General features: G+C 33.2%; 2 protein-coding genes across 2 annotated transcripts; one reads left to right on the forward strand and one right to left on the reverse strand.

The window, feature by feature from the left end:
- Positions 1–1463: 1463 nt before the first annotated feature.
- LOC119079332 lies at positions 1464–11358 on the reverse strand. Its single transcript, XM_037187140.1, has 7 exons — positions 10716–11358; positions 6947–7135; positions 5819–5960; positions 4777–4904; positions 3469–3528; positions 2583–2692; positions 1464–2515 (listed from the first exon to the last, which is right to left on the reverse strand). Exons 2-7 carry the CDS (start codon positions 7100–7102, stop codon positions 1591–1593), a joined length of 1521 nt encoding a protein of 506 aa, XP_037043035.1. The 5' UTR covers positions 7103–7135; positions 10716–11358; the 3' UTR covers positions 1464–1590.
- A 4306-nt stretch (positions 11359–15664) lies between these two features.
- Positions 15665–16743, forward strand: LOC119079458 (antigen 5 like allergen Cul n 1-like). The gene is made up of 3 exons (XM_037187383.1): positions 15665–15980; positions 16042–16280; positions 16348–16743. The coding sequence occupies exons 1-3, from the start codon at positions 15690–15692 to the stop codon at positions 16682–16684; spliced, it is 867 nt and encodes a 288-aa protein (XP_037043278.1). The 5' UTR covers positions 15665–15689; the 3' UTR covers positions 16685–16743.
- The last annotated feature ends 317 nt before the right edge of the window (positions 16744–17060 follow it).

A 17060-nucleotide genomic window follows, 5' to 3' on the forward strand; every position in this document is an offset into this window, starting at 1 on the left:
CGAGTTTCTATGCAATTTTTTGTGTTTAGTGAAAGGGATAGATAAGTTCGGGCGGATAAAGGATCAAATTCACATGTCTTGTGAGTACCACATCGTACTTTGGAATCATGATAATGCGTTCATAATTGAACCAACATATAGGGGAATGTAAAGACGAACATTGTAAGTATACTATCTACCTTGGTATTTTCCAAGGTACTATATGGGTCGTATCGCGAAAAAAACATAGCACTTATGACTATCTCAAACTGTATTTCGATACAAAATTTGAACTAAACTGAAATTGCGCTACAATTTTGTTTGAGAATTACAGCACAGTCCAGTGGATTTTTTTTTCGATAACGGCCCCAGAGATTGGCGTAAACAGTAAACCTTCCCATATACAAACTTGGAAAATACCAAGGTACAGTATACTTATCATGTTCATCTTAACAACTCCACTAAATGCTGATTTTCGCATTACTCACCTCCTATTTTATCTACTTTTGTTTGTTAACCAAAGCACGACAGAGTAAAGTTAACCAGGCAGGAGCGATGATTAATCTAGTAACCCAATATTTTTTGCGAATACAATTTTCCAAGTTATGTGTTCATTTGAGTTCATTTTCATACAGTGTATTAGGTCTCTTATTTGAAGTTTCGCAAATGAACCGCTCCTGTCTGGTTTTGACCAAAGGAATTGGTACTTTTCTTGATCGTGGAAATGTGGAATTACTTGTTGAAAGTTACTCAATTTATCGATCCAAATGCGACTAAAAAGCATATGAATAATTGTCAAGTACAGCAAACGTAAACATTGAAAATTATTTTTGTTCACCGATTTTCATTTTCATTTTCCATTCATCGCTGATGATGTAAACAAAATTACGAAACGTTCGACAGAAGACATAAACGCTTTTTAGTCGCATTTGGATCGATAAATTGAGTAACTTTCCACAAGTAATTATCTACTTTATTCCAATTATAACTTATCGACGATTTGATCAAATTTTATTATAAATCTGTATCAATATCAAGCACTTCGTCTAATTGTTTCTATCTCGGTTCATATCATCGTTTTGTTATTTACCAGCAACTTATCTGAATTAACCTGCCACATACGGTTATTCATCTGTTATCGATAACGACGAAAATATGACGAGCTCTGGGGAATGTGGTTCCTTATATAGTAAAATTCATTGTAAAAAATTGAAGTACTAGATTTGGGATATGAAATTAGCCAGCCAACAAATTGACATAAAGAGATGTGGAGCATTGAGTTTTTTTTATATCAAATATGAAACAAAACTGAATTTCTTATGCCTCGGTCGGTACTTCACATCAATAGCGTTGCTTTTCTTAATTTTCATTATTTCAAGTTGAGTTAAATCGGCTGCTAGTTCCCCAATAGTCCTTTCCCATACCTCCTCATCTTCTGTTGGCGATAATAAGCTGAGCAACAGAAACACTTTTGTAGTTACGGTATTAACAAGTAAAGACAATCGAAAAGATTTTTTTTTATTAAATTTCAGTTTTAAATATTTCGTAAAAAATATAGTTTTAGTAGAAAACTTAACTTAACCTTAACATCTTAACATCCTATTAAAAACATTAAACAACCATACTGCTATTATTATCACAAAATTCATAAATATTGTCAACGAAGCATATATCATTTTCTTGTGATAAGCAATTTTTCACCCTTTCGCAAACATCTTGGCTACTATCTTCCATCAAAAAGAGATCATCAATTGACAATCCGTCACCCACCAGTCCACAAATCGACTCTTCCTCTTTAAGCATTCGATATAAATTTCTAATAATTCCTTGTTTCTGCTTGATTTCCATTTTAACCTCAAACAATTGCATTTCATTCCGAATGATTTCTTTGGCAAAAAAACTTAAATTAGCTTGAATTCGTTCAATCTGCATTTCTAAACCAATCTTCGCCGTGTACATTTCATTTTGCGATCGATATTGAGCACATCGTTTCGCTAGAATTTTAGTCAGATCACTTTCAGTTTTCAACAATTTCTTCATATCAGAAATGCGGAACAGAATTTCGAGCCGTATAATCTCGTATCGGCTAGATGTTTTCTCAATTTCCGAAAAAAAACCCGCCGGAGGAAGATTGTGTTTGGATAGTCTACTGTTCAAATTATTTTCTCGCAATTTGTTCTTCTGCTTCTTTGAGTAAAGTTTTCGTTTTGGCGTTTCCTGATAATCAGAGTCTTGATTTGACTGATCTTTTTGGCATAATTTAGCTTTCATTGATGCGTTGCACTTTTGGTTGAGAATATATTGTCCATATTCAACATGAACACCGCTGTCGCGATCGTCATCATTGTTGTCAATTAACAGAAACAGCTCGTCACATTGGTCAATGTCGATTGGATTGGGAACGCTGGTGTATGGGTTAACGTAAATGTTTTCTTTGTGCGTTGCATCGGTATCTCGGAGAAAATTAGCCATTACGTTAGGATCATATAATTTCTTGTCTGGCTTCGCCGTCCCTGCCTTCTCTAGATGATTGTCGCTGTTAAAGTAAAAAAGAGTTATTTTAGGGCAATAACTTGCATGTTTTACAAGGTAACATTGCTTACCTAATCACCGATAAGTGATCGTGAATAGTTTCCGATTGATGAATTAGTCGTTTGATAAGCTTTTTCAGAGTTACGAACTTCCTTTTTTTCGCTTTAGGATCCGCTACAGACTGAAAAAATGAAATCTGTTGAATGAATTTGATTTTGGAGAAAATAAAAAAAAATGTCTAACATTTAAGTAAATGCTGGGCTCTAGCTAACTTTGTCTTATATGGTAAAATGCTAGTTAAAACAAATAAGTAAATGTGTCGAAAATAACATGGAACGAATCAAGTAATAGATTCGATAACACGTCCCTATCCCTATGATGTGAAAGGTTTAAAACGATTTTTCAAATCCAAGTTTGACTTTACAGATCATTCTCTTGTATTTTAGCACCGTTGGGAACGAATTAGTTATTAGAAATTCTTACGACGTCCGTTCTTTGTGGGCATAGTTGATTGTATGAATGTGTGAATAGGAGTTGAATGAGTTTGAATACACGGATACGAAACTTAGTCTTTAATTTACATCAGTCAACAGAATATGACATGGTTGGAAAGTAGATGGACATGGGCATAAATGGTTTTTTATCCATTTACCCTAAGTAAGTCTGCAATAATAGACTGCAGTGCATATTGATTTCGTCAATGAAATTAAGGTTTGTCTTGGAAAGTGTAACTACCACATTAATACCCTGCCATTATTTTCTCTCGTGCGTATAATAACATAAATATTTAGACTGAAACACGAAACTCAGTAACACCAATCAGTTCCCAGCGATATAATATACATGCACAAGGGTTGTGTGTATTTAAAATATTATTTTTCGTGCTTTCATGTCCAACGAAAATAAAGGAAATTCATGGGTTTTTCATAGAGTGCTGAATTTTGTACCTTCGCTTACCTTTTTGTATTCGTTGTCGTGCCCAACCTTGTTTTTATTGATCTTAAGTTTGAATTTAATCTGAAAAACAAGAAAAATGAAAATATTTTCGTTTCATGTTGTAGATAATTTATTTTGTTTAATTTTTCTTAATTATAAATCACCATAGATAAGACAAATGCTAGCGTGGAGTTAACTGAATTCTTTTAGAAAGTACTGAGGAAATAAGGAAAAAAAGACATTTGACGAGTGGAAATGAAGGAGGGAACTCATTTGACGAGTGAATTCTGTTAATTATGACAGTGTTGTGTCACACAAGGGAAATTTAAAAGTTTACAAAATTCTCTCATGTCACATACGGTTATTCATCTGCTATCGATAACGGCGACAAAAATAATGAAAAACTCTGGTCATTTATATAGTGAAATGCATGTTAAAGAAGTACAAGATTTGAAATAGTGAGGGCTCGCGTTGTAAAACCAAAGATTCGGGTTGGTTCTCATGGAATTTTAGATTTAAGGATCAGAGAAACCGACCCCACTGACAAAAAAGATCTTAAAATCTCACCTGTGGCAGGTAATTTGTCTCCAGGTAACTTTAATTCATATGGAAAATAAAGTTATCTGCAGTAGGTAACTCGTATTTTGTATGAGAAAAAACATTACCTGGAGACAGATTACCTGCCATAGATAAGATTTCAAAGTCTTTTTTGTCAGTGCCGAATTTGTACATGTTCAGTTATTTTAAGTTCATCGAGAAACGTATTAAAAATGCCAGATATGTAGAGGAAATTGACGTTTACTGAATTTTTAATGTGAAAAAAAAGGGGCGGGCATTGCCGGTCCGATTTGTTTGAACACGGCAGAGTAAAATAAACTTTACTCTGTCATGGTTTGAATATTTATTCGGGTTGGTTCTGTTATTTGAAAAAATGGATTTTCAACGTACTGGGTTTTGAAAAACGACGAATGGCATCACTCTAGAGCAAATAGCAACCACCATAGTTCATATAATTAGATACCAAAAGTTTAGGCAAAACCAACCCATATACAGCGATCATTGAATGATAGGTTTGATAAATTGTCGCCACATAATAGAAAATGCGGCATAAAGCCAAATCAATAAACACATCGAACCACTCGAATAAATAAATAACAAAGCGACCAACTTATCAAATAAAATCAGAAAAACTTGACAAGGGGTTTGGCTGGGGACTGTACAGAAATGTAATAATTTAAGTGGTCAACTATAATCACATTTATTATTTATTCGAATATTACTTCTCTACCCCGTGTATACAAATATTGACATTATTTTCAATGCACTTACCTCATTTCTAGCCGTACTCCATGCTTGCCAAATGGGTAAAATATATGTCTCTCCAGGTAATGCTTGCTCGACATCACGCCAACATTCTGTAATCACGTAGTCATTCAAATCACGCGACACCGCAACATCTGTAATTTATAAATAATTATTTACACGACAGACGCATGTTCTCTATATTTTAGCTCTGCAGTATATTGTGCAGCGTGTTGAGTTGATTGTGCTTTTTAATTTGAATCCATAATTATGCGCAAAATTCGTGTAGACAGGTCAATGAGTACTGAATGGCATAAATTGGTAAACTAACACATCATTCTATAGACAGTGAACGGACAAATAATTGTCAAGGTATGCTTAATGTGTGGGAGGTAGTGTGAAATATTTGAAGCGAAAAAGATAGAAACAGTATGGCGACAGAAATTGAATCAATAAAATTTAATTAATTCATTAAAATGATTTTTTTTGAATTACGGAGCTATTTATCCATATCTATATCGAGTACATTGTTAAATAGTCTTTCTTATTAGTATAGAATTACTAATTAAGCCTTCATTGTTACTTGAAGTATATGGAGTTACAAATCTAGTACTTTAAATAATTTATCGAAAAACTAAAAATAGGCTGCAGTGAACGATATTCATGTTGCATCTATTGTATATAACTACTCTAGGCATTTACGATAAAAACTAAAGATAATTTACACTAAATAAAATTTCAATTTTGGTTTTAGCTGAAATAAATCGCGTATGTGTCACCTCCTTCCATATAAATGATTTATATAAAAGTCAAAAGTTTCCTTTTTGTATGGGGTACGTTCCTAGTCGTTTGTGTTAGTCCACCTGACGATGTTAGTACTCAAAGTTAAAAAGAAATTTTCACGAAATTTCCTGCCTTCTAAAAATCACGCAACTTTCAAATAAATTTTTGTGTCACATTCTAACAATGTAGCAACTATAATGTCCAACTACATATACATAACACAAGCAAATCGACTTTTTAAACACTTTTCGCATGATATACATATACAATTACAATATATACCTACCAACATTTCCCTTCTCGTTCCTCTTGTCGTGCAATTCATCATCGATCAACGCTTGAATTAATTCATAGCAAGTTGTATTGCTCATTATGCCTGATATGAATCTTGGTTCACCACATATCCAGATTGGAATTTCATTGTCTTCCTGTTGGTTCGAATAAAGAATGGAAAGTTCATTTACATATTATTTTGTTGTGGGCATGAGAATAATGAAATAGTAAAAAACAAAGAAAATTCTTATTTCTGAATGGGGGCCAACTATATTACGCAATATTACAGTTTTCCTCAATTCTTTCCATTCTTGGCTTTAATTTCTTTCATTTATTAAAGGGATCAATCGTAACATAAAACCTCATTAAAACACTGTCACAGAGGGTCTAACTCTAAACTGAATACTACGCAAATCAATGTGGGTCATTCAATGGATTCAATAAATTGCAGTAGATATCATAAACAATTTTCAAAGTTCATGCATCCAATTATGTATTACATATAGTGGTTGCGCTTTTGACGGAGTTGTTCCACGTTTTCTCATAAATTTTTCATTAGAAATTACTAGTAATTTTGAGCGAGACCTGAGTAATTTTCCACCCCTTTACGCATAATAATAACTAGTTTGGTGAGCTTTAATTTTTCATTCATTTTTTATTAACTTATTTCGTTGCTACGAAATACCTTGTAATTGCATCATACATACATTCAATGGAATCGAAAGCGATGCATACGACGCGTTTATTTCGATTCGTTATTATTACTGTTATTACGGTTTCTGAAGAACTACCAATTTAAAATTACAAGTGAAGATCATTAGAAAGCTTGATTGGCCTTGGTTTGGAAACAGTTCTGAAACTCAACGTAATCTTTTACTGACGGCTTATCAACAGCAACGACAAAAATAGAAATGATGACCTCTGATCTTACACACCAAAATACATGATAGAACTAATTAAGTAAAAGATTTCCTATCAATCTCTTGTAAATACGTAAATAGATCAAAAGAAGTAATAGATTCGAATCATAATAGTGATACGGTTGCTGGTTGCTAAAGCTCAATTCAATCGAGTCTATAGATAAATCATTTCAAAAATAATTTCGAATCTATTTTAAGCTATTGGAACTGTATTATCATACCTCGATACGAAGCTCTTTGCTGGAAATCGATTTTCTTTGACGCAATCCTTCGTCACACCTCCTCTTATCATTCAAAGGAAAAATTGGACTAAATCGACCCAACTCTGACGATGATTCAAAGTTTTCATGTAATAAAGTTGAATTTTGTGGCGCCATCGTTATAATCCAAACGTTGTCGTGTATAAAATTCTGTAAAAAAAATTATTTAATCAATACCATCAAGACGGGAAATGTTGTTTTTTCAAAGGAAAAATGAGGTAGATGTTCTACACACAAGGCATATTAATTTATGTACTCATGTGTGTGTGTATATTATGCCTAATAATGCTATTCTATACATAAAATGCCAATAAACCAGCGATTGTACTAAATTGTATAGTGATTTCAGGTGCGATAAATAAAACTAAGCTCTGTGGTCTATTATTACTTTCCTGACTCTGCATGTTTTTCACAAATTTACTTAGGGCGAGTTTTTACCTTCCTATAACTTATACAGTAAACTACAGCGAATTGCTTGAGTTGAATTGTGCCTTATAAAGGCGTATATAATATAGTGTGGCCGGGAATATGGGGGTGGGGGTGGTGTAAGGAACATGTTGGAAAAATCTGTATACCTATACAATTAGCATTGATTTAAATGGAAATTTTATGAGTTTCGACTGCACGTAACGTGAATTTTTCTTCAATATACTTTTTTACGTAATTAAGTTTTTATTTTGATAATCTGATAATTTTTCTTTCGTGAGCTTAAAATTACGGTTTTATGTTCATGTTATTTTCTTACTTCACCCCCCTTTAATTTCATACACCCATATCCATACGTTACAGCTTTTAGTGCAACGTCGTAAGAAAGTTTTAAATTAACTTTTCAACAATTAATGGTCGATTTGATCAATCTTAAATAATGGCACGAAAAGATCCACAGATTCGAATATCAACTGTGAATTCTCCCAGTGCCAAGATTTAGGATTAACAGTTTATAAATGTGCGTTGATTCGAAAGTTCTATTTCATTTCAATTTTGTTAGAGCAAATTTTCGCAAATCTATATATCATAATGAAAAACGGCTTAGCCATCTATTATCGACAATGACGACAAAATAACAAATGAGCTCTGATAGACTCTTGTCTTATATAGCGAAAAAACATTAAACAAATGAAGGAAAAGAATTTTTATCGAACACCAGAAAGTTTTCAATTGAACAACAGAAGTAACAGATTCAATGCTTATATCATGATGCGATTGTCTATGTTTCTATGAAGATTGAAAACGCGGTATTTAGAATCTACTGAAATGTTTATCCACAAAACTTGCTTCTCATAAAACGTGGTGGTATACCAGGAATGCCAATTTATCTAACAAAACTCAATCTTTCGTTTCATATTACGTTTCTGTTGATCTGTTGAAGAATACTCGTCAACGAGTCAATCTACTTATTTTTCGTAATACGATTACAATGGTGTAACCTTAAATTGCCATTTTCTTTTTTATTGAAATAATGGGCTGCTAGGAATCTCGCGCCACGTCATTCACAATAATAGACAAAATGACACATTTCATATAAGGAAAATGTCACTTTGTGGGTTATTGTGAATAACTTGGTGCGAAATTCCTCAACACCAAATAATGGTCAGTAATGGTCAGTTATTTCTACTTTCCAATTTATTGGTCATTTTTACCAAAGTTCTGAAAGAACAGATTAAGACAACCACGAAAGCGGGTGACACCAAATTTTTTAAACAGATAGTGTGAGAAATCAACTTGAAGAAAATATTTTTCTCGAAAATTCAGAATTTTGTTTTTGTTAAGTTCCATTTTACATAAAAACGTCTCAGCCGTTGACGCAATTGTGTGTCACCGCCTTCGTGATCAACTCAGAGTTGTCTTAACCTGTTCTTTCAGATCCTTGATTTTTTCGGTGAAATATCTGTTTTTGGGCACTGCTTGAAAATGTTTATTCTGTCTCAAGAGCGGCAACTTTGTGCTATTGAAATTTGAGGTTCTCATCATAACAAAACTGCCGTATTTTTCATAAGAAACAACTCACGACTTTTAAATCCAGTTTTTTTTACAATTTTATACTTTCATAAAAACTAGTGTCGAAAAATGACAATTACTTTCTTCCTCCAAAAGATGCCTACTAACAATTTGTATAAGAAACACTTTCTTCTTATGAAAATTACAGCAGAAAAAGTATGGCAAGGTCTAAAAGAAAAACTCTCGTGTCACGACGAGTTTATAGAATTATCTGAGTGAGTATCCAATTGCTGCGAGGTTTTAAATTTTAGTCCTGCCGATATTTCAGTTCTTGCCTTTTATTCAACAAATCTCATCGCTAAAAACAATTTTACGGCGTTTACGGCTGCCAACACAAAATTCGTAACACCAAAACCAACTCGGAAAGTGCTGACAAGTTGGTACTTGGTTTAGCTATTGGTAGTCTTAGAATTCATTAAAGAAAACCCCTTTAAATCGAAAAGACTTAAGAGGCACCAGCACTTTACTGAAAAGCATACATTAGGGCGATTTTTAAATACTGTATTTTAGTTTAGTTTTGATGATATCTTTCCACCAGAATCCTTTTTAAAAAATGTACGACCGCAATTCCGACCACGAATGTGTTAGCTTTCAACAGAAAATAGATTTGGTTGTAGCAGTTTGACCAGCTCTGACAACAATGAGCAGTTTATGAAAATTTCGTTAAACTGCTCACTTTTCTCAGAGCTGGTCAAACGACTTCAGCCAAAACTAATTTTGATTTAAAGCTCACACATTCGTGGTCAGAATTGCGGTCGTATATTTTTCAAAAAGGATTCTGATGAAAAGATATCAATAAAAATGAAATATGAGGCACATAAATGTAGGCTACAATTTTAGCTAAGTACCGGTGCCTCTTAAGATTAATAATCCTACTTCGATAGTTTTATATTTTCGATATTCATGAGAAAATTAAGTCAAAAAATTCGAATTTCCTTACAAAATACAACGACAAGAATGTCATTGGGAGAGACATGAAATCTATTACTTTTGGATTTTATCTAATTAACAGATTCTACAGGAAATTACTACATTTGCTTCTCATGTATTTTGCCAATTAATTGATATTAATAATTTATTTTTACCTTCGCTGTAATAACTACGACAAAGTAAATACTGGCAGAAGCGATTTATTTCTCGGATTTTAAATAAGGGTAAGGACCTAACACACTGAATGAAAATGAACTCAAATGAACACTGACATAATTGATTTAATTTTACTTCGCAAAATATTTGGCTACTAGATAAGTCAGGCCCCTAGTTAAATCTACCTGTATTTACTCTGTCGTATAATAACAGATGGATAATATGTATCAATTGGGCGAGCTTGTCCTTACGGAATTGGAGTTATAACTATTATTGATAAAGTCAAAAATTTCCATTCCATAGAATTAAGCTATTATTTAGTATTCAGTACTGGAGTGATGCATGTCCAAAATACCTTGGGAAGAAAATCACCTTTATTCACTTGTACTTTTAACAAATTACCCATCCCATTCTATTTTGCACCTGCTAAAACTTTTTGAAATCATAAAAACGTAAAAAAACGGAAATAGTGAGAGGTGAATGCACCTATTCTAAGGACTAAAAACCTAAAAGTAAAAACTAAGTAACGAAAATTTACGTTCCACACCCCCACGAATTTATCTAACAAAATTTGATAATTAATCCACCCTGTTTCGAGTAACAATAATTGAATTGAAGTGGTTAAAATGGTTAAACTACTACTTACATTCGACCAATTTAAACGAATTCCAAAAAATCCAAATTGTAATCGAAATTAATAAAATAATTTTTATCACAAGAAATCCGTCTCGAAGAACACAAACAAAATAAAATCAAATCAAAAAAAGGAAAAAAATCAAAAACGAAAAATGTTAAGTTTTTACAAAAGTAATTTTTCACATTTTTTTAACAATCAACTTTTTTTTGTTAGCAGTAAAAATTGCCATTCTGCAACAACCAGATCAGCTTAAAAGCTAGGCTTGAACTGCTTCAAAAGTTTTGTTCAACTGCTCACGAAGACTTGGTCTTATCGAATAAACTTTATTCAAAATCGGTGGATTACGCAATTATTTTTTTTTCTTCATTCGCCTAGTAGTCTAGCTATACATATGCTTTATTGAACATTGTATTCACTGAAAATGCAAATATACTTTAGGAAAATCCCATTTCACAAGACTTTCCTACCTAAAACTCCAATAGAAAAATTAGTTTTACCGCGTTTATAGTATAGCGTATTGTGTATAACTTTGTTTTGGTTTATCGAGTAACCTAAGTAACTTGCACAGTATCCTTAGCAACATTCAACGAACAACTAACTAATAACTTAAAAAAAAACTATTTCAAACTGAAACACCATCAACATTCTGTTCAATCCAAGAGTTTTGTATATATATGTAGGGTTTAACGTTAACATTATTATGTTGATGATATATAAAAAAAAGGAAAAGGTGGTATTCATATTCATGGTCTGATGGTAATCGCATTTTAGTCGGTGGTGCGATAGGGATGGATTGATGGTAGTGGTAGTTTATGTTCATTTCAAATTGTATTGTATTCGATGGATTTTGGTTGATATTATGTTGGTATTTGCATGACGATAGTGTATTATTATTATAAAAAAATGCTATAGGTTATTGCATGCGAAGACAGTGGAATGGATTGTGATGAATATACACGGGTATATAAATCTAGAAATAAAATTATATTCGCAGCATTTAAAATATCCAGCACTCGATTAACGGATGTCTAACGGATGTAATCATCAGAATAGTATATTGCGTCTATGCGCGTGTATGCATAACCATTTCTAAAAACAAAAATCATTTGATTTAGTTTTTATGGTGTTTATATATAGCCCGGATTTTTTTTGTAGTCAAAACTATACGCCTAAATACAAGCGAATATAAAGCATTCGAAAGTTACCAAAAACTTGTAAAAAAATTGGCTTGGTACGAAACGATACATTAAATGGACTACATATATGAACTGAATCGTATTGTATGCTTAAGTTCACATATATGAGAAAATCTATATTAGGTGCGATACACGATGATAGAATATTAATATAATGTAGCATAATAGAACATAAGACATGGCAGTATGGTTGAATTGTTCCTATTAAACCAATAGGGTGACTTTACAACCAAAATCGTGATCGTGATTGAATATAATTTCTTTAGCCCTATAAATGACAGTCAACGGAACCTTAAATCGGATATAAATTTAGAAATCAACATAGACTCACACTCGGTACAGTTCAGTACAACAGCTGAGATGAGAAAAAACAGGACCGTGAAAAGCATCTAAGCTAAACTTTCAATATCACGATTAGAAAAACTAACTGACGGTCTGGAGCATTCTACTTCCAGCAGTGCCGGACTGGCTCAAAAAAGCCCTTCGGACGTTGTATGGATAAATTTTTTGAAAGGCCCTTCGTTGCCCGTTATCCATACAAAAATCAAAAGGACCTTCATGAATCGCCCGAACGCCCATGGGGCCAGTCCGGCACGGATCTTCTAGTTCAACCTGTCACATACGGCTATTCATCTGTTATCGATAACGACGACAAAAATAGCGACAAGCTCAGGGTAATAAGATCGTTTATGTAGTAAAATGCATGTTAAAAAAATTGAAGTACAAGATTTGAAATCAAGCGATTAAAAATACTTTGATCGAAGAAAAATAAATACGGGTCATATTCCATCTGTAACAGGTTAATGGACCATATCATGCTACTACAATACTTAGCGACAATATAAATGGCCAGGCCCGGAATGGCGATATGTGGCGACTAGGCAAATTACAAGTTATATTTTGTAATTTTCATGCAATGATGCCGAGAGGTGTCCTTGTGAAATGTAGGAAAAAGATATTGATGATAAAAGGCTACTATAGCAAAAGTAGAGCCTTTTATCATTAAGATCTTTTTCCTACATTTCGATAGCCAGTCTGGCCCTTCAATCGTATGGAATTAAATTGCCCATTTAATCCATTTTTATTCCAAGAGGTGTGATTTTTTTGACAAGGTAATTTTTATTGAAATATGGTGTTTGTAATGCGTAAGACATTCCGAGATAAGATTTTAGTAAAAGTAATTTCAAATATTTAAGCTAAGATGTGACATTGTTGTCAGTCTGTCAGGGCTGCACGATCTACACTTTTTTATTGGTGAACTAAAATGACCACGGAAGCACAAACTAGCTTAGCTTCAAGTACATAGGATACCGACGAAAGGCATGGCGTGTTTTATTTATTATTTATTATTTATTCATACCTTAAAGGCCCACCCTCTTGCCCATTCCACCAAATATTAATGCCAACTTCCATGTCATTTGATTTCTTTTTATTGAAATCATAATTTTGCCAACAATTAATATATACCAAAAGTGTGTTCCAACGAAGAAACGGAACGACTTTTTAGTTACAGTGGTTTTTTTTGTTGTTGATCGAAATAAAGTTTAAGTCTCACGACTCCCTTCACATAATGATTTGTGACTTATAAATGACGAATCAAATGGAATGGGTTTATGGTTTGAGTTTACTTGCTAAAAAAAAGCTTAACGATAGCAAGGGAATGGTCTGCATACAAATGTATTGAACATTCTTGAGCAAACATTTACGTAAAATATTTTTGACAATTTTAATTGATCCGTAAGTTACATGGGCGCAGTTCACAAAATAATATTATTGTTATCGACACGAAACAACGTAATAATAATGGCTCAATTACGTTCATTCCGTATAACATCGATAAAATTTACTGTTCTCGATTGAATTTAATAAATTGAAATTTTGTCTCTTTGATCGGACACATTCCATTTCATTTTACTCATTATTTGAAATTACGAAATTGTTGTTCATCAATACTTAGATTACCATCTAGCTACGAACATTCAGGTTGATTTCTTTTATTTAAAAAAAATTATTATCCTTAGGTAACCTTTTGCTCATTAATAAAAGTTTCCGTTTGTGCAGAAGTGTGCGCACCACGTTATTTTTTCTATCATGTTATATACATAATATTCTCCGAATAGTTTTAATAAGGAAGGGTATGTTTTGTCGATAATGTGAAATGGCGAATTTGATGAAAACGTTGCTATAAATAGATGTAGTGACCTTTTTCACCATTTAGTCTGGAATAGCCACCTGACGACATGCTAAAATACCTTTTGTGATAATAATTTCTCGGGCACATCGTTCGCTTTTTTTACATATTTCACCACAACCACATTGAAACCAAACGTTTCACTGAACAATATGCACATTAGTTTCATTTCTTTCAAAAAATATTTCTTCCCCCGATAACACACAAAAAAGAATCGGTTCTACACACATATCCTCTAACAACCAATTACTTCCGAAAATCAATAGAACAAATTTAGCGTTTTATTCGAGTACAGTTAATATGTATACTCAATCCAGTTAACTACAAATTGAGTTTTGTATATTCTAACAAAATAATATTTCTAAAACAAACATCGACTGACAATTTAATGAGAGTAAATTAAACAAAAAAAAATTAATGTAAACAGCAGCGACAAGCACAATTATGGTATAACACACGAAATATAGTTACCTGCCGACAACCTGTAATAGTCTTTTCTACCGCAACACTAAAATTTGATTTTTATTTTCCGTCTAAATTTGTTGGCGCTATTTTAAATGATTTAAAAATTGAATGGTTGGGTGGGTTAATATTGATGTGTATGCATGACATGTACATTATATTCGCAGTTAGATTGAGAAAAACCGAATTCGTGGAATAGAGTAAAATTAGTGAAAAGAAAACTTTTGGTATGAGGGTGTTCCTTATCTTTAAAAGTGTCTGGGTCAGTTGCATTCGATCCAACGTTTATGTTATGAGCGCTAAACTCAAACCCGAACTGTAGTGTGGCTTACTCAAAATAAAATATTCTTCCTAAATTTGAAAGCTTCCAGAAGCTGCAAAGCCCACCCGCACTAGCCTAGTTTGCTCTCGAGTTTGATGTACTGCGATCGTTCTTCTCTTGGATAGAATGAGTTTTATGTAGCTATGTTATAAGGTCGCAAAATCTCCTATAAAAAGATACATGGTGTCCAGGAGAGGCTGTCACACACACATTTAAAAAAATTTTGGTCTTAAATTTCATTTTGTCAGCAAATTAAATGTTAAAAATAATGAAGTAAAAGATTGTATATCAATCTGTTGAGAAAACCAATTTTATCAAAAGAAGTAGCAGATTCGATCATACATTAACGCTTGCTTTCAGCGAAAAACCTGTGAAAAATATAATTAATGCAACTCGCGATTCTGAAATAGTTATTTATGACATCGAGTGCGATGCACTTGATTAGTCTCACAATGTGTATTATGTCATAAATGTCATAAATAACTATTTCAGAATCGCAAAATGACCAACGATTGTCACAAGGTTGAGGGGATACAATCTTGGGGTTTGGGGAATGTGCGACCAAGTTAATGTAACCAGTATATTTCTAGTACTAGTACTCCTTCAATGCATATCATAACTTTCCGAGCGACAACGTGAATTTCCCTGTATCAATCTTCAACTTTAAAGTAGATTTAATGAATCTTTTCGATTATTAAAGTATAAAGTACAACACGAGAGTCGTAAAATTCGTTCTAAAGACTTGAGGAAGTCACGAAAACAAAGTTTATAAAAGAAATTACCTTCAATAAAATGGATAGGACTTTTGCACAATGTTGCTATTGGGAATAAATAACTTGTTACTAGTAATCAACCTGGTTCTAATTCTGATTGAGCCCAGTTTCACAACGAATTATTGTTCAAAAGAACTTTGCAAGGGTAAACGACATTGTCGCTGCGGAAAAGATGGGTCATTCGGGCCAGACTGCCCTAAAAATGCTGAGGAAGTTCGAATGACTGAAGAACTGAAGCGTCTTATTGTCGACATCCATAATGAGGTACGAGAAAGTATCTCTGAAGGAAATTACAAAGGACTGAAACCTGCCAACCGAATGATTAAGATGGTAACAATGTAAGTGTTAACAAAAAAAAAACTTTTCTCACAAATGTTAGTACCTGTTGTAGGAATGGGAAAGCGAACTAGCTGAAAATGCTCTGTACACTGCTAAAACCTGTCGGTACGTACATGATGAATGTAGAAACACACCAAAGTATGGTGACGTTGGACAAAACATTGCATTGTTTTCCATAAAATCCACTAAGAAAATGGATATCAACAAAACTGTTAAAAAAATAATCGACAGCTGGTTAAGTCAAGCCGATAACGTTGCCAACGAAATTCAACGATATGGATCTTTTTCAGGGTGTTTAACTTACTAAAATTCTAAAATAACTGATCTTATGCCTTAAACCAACCAACATTCTTTACAGTGACGATTCCGATTATTTCGCTCAAATGATTCGAGCCAGCTGTGGTCATATCGGATGTGCATTGGTATATTACGTCACTGATAATGATGCACGTCAGAATTTGTTTTTTGTTTGTAACTATTCCTCAGCGAATGTCCCGAATGAGCCCATTTATGACGTTGGACCGGCATGTTCTGCCTGTGTCACCGGATGCAGTAAAACATCACCCGGTTTGTGTAATACAGAGGAAGAAAATTATTTGATAAAGTTAAAATTGTTGAACATAACTCAACTGAAAGTAGAAGATCCGCTCAAATTGGGGCATCTATTGAATATAGACCTGTTAAATCGTCATTAGTTCAAGCGCGATACTATGAAATAGTTATAAATTTATTTTTATTGAATAAATTGGTGTATCCACTCCACAGTGTCTTTTAGTATCTAAAATTAAACCTGTCGCCAAATTAGCCATGAGACGAGCGAAGGAAAAATGAAAATGTTTTCCTCAAATTAGTTATTTGTAAGATAATGACCCGACAATAGCCCTAATTGTCGACAGGAAAAGTCCGAGTGCAAACGCTCTCAGAGATAAATTTATACGACACGTCAATGTATGTATGGATATCCTATCTACGTATATTTACATGTACTTAATTGCACTAGAAAAAAACCACCTAATCCATTACCTTTTTCGTGATTAATAGTGTCACGCGTCAAAATGAAAATACATAAAT

The sequence above is a fragment of the Bradysia coprophila genome, chromosome III (genome assembly GCF_014529535.1).
Source record: "Bradysia coprophila strain Holo2 chromosome III, BU_Bcop_v1, whole genome shotgun sequence".
Lineage (NCBI taxonomy): Eukaryota > Metazoa > Arthropoda > Insecta > Diptera > Sciaridae > Bradysia > Bradysia coprophila.

Coding starts and splice junctions, on each gene's coding strand:
- LOC119079332 (XM_037187140.1), bottom strand. CDS start 7,102: ATGGCGCCACAAAATTCAACTTTATTACATGAAAACTTTGAATCATCG. Junction 4,905..5,818: donor GAACGAGAAGGGAAATGTTG/GTAGGTATATAT, acceptor TATAAATTACAG/ATGTTGCGGTGTCGCGTGAT. Junction 2,516..2,582: donor GATCACTTATCGGTGATTAG/GTAAGCAATGTT, acceptor TTACTTTAACAG/CGACAATCATCTAGAGAAGG.
- LOC119079458 (XM_037187383.1), top strand. CDS start 15,690: ATGTTGCTATTGGGAATAAATAACTTGTTACTAGTAATCAACCTGGTT. Junction 15,981..16,041: donor CCAACCGAATGATTAAGATG/GTAACAATGTAA, acceptor TACCTGTTGTAG/GAATGGGAAAGCGAACTAGC. Junction 16,281..16,347: donor CGATATGGATCTTTTTCAGG/GTGTTTAACTTA, acceptor CATTCTTTACAG/TGACGATTCCGATTATTTCG.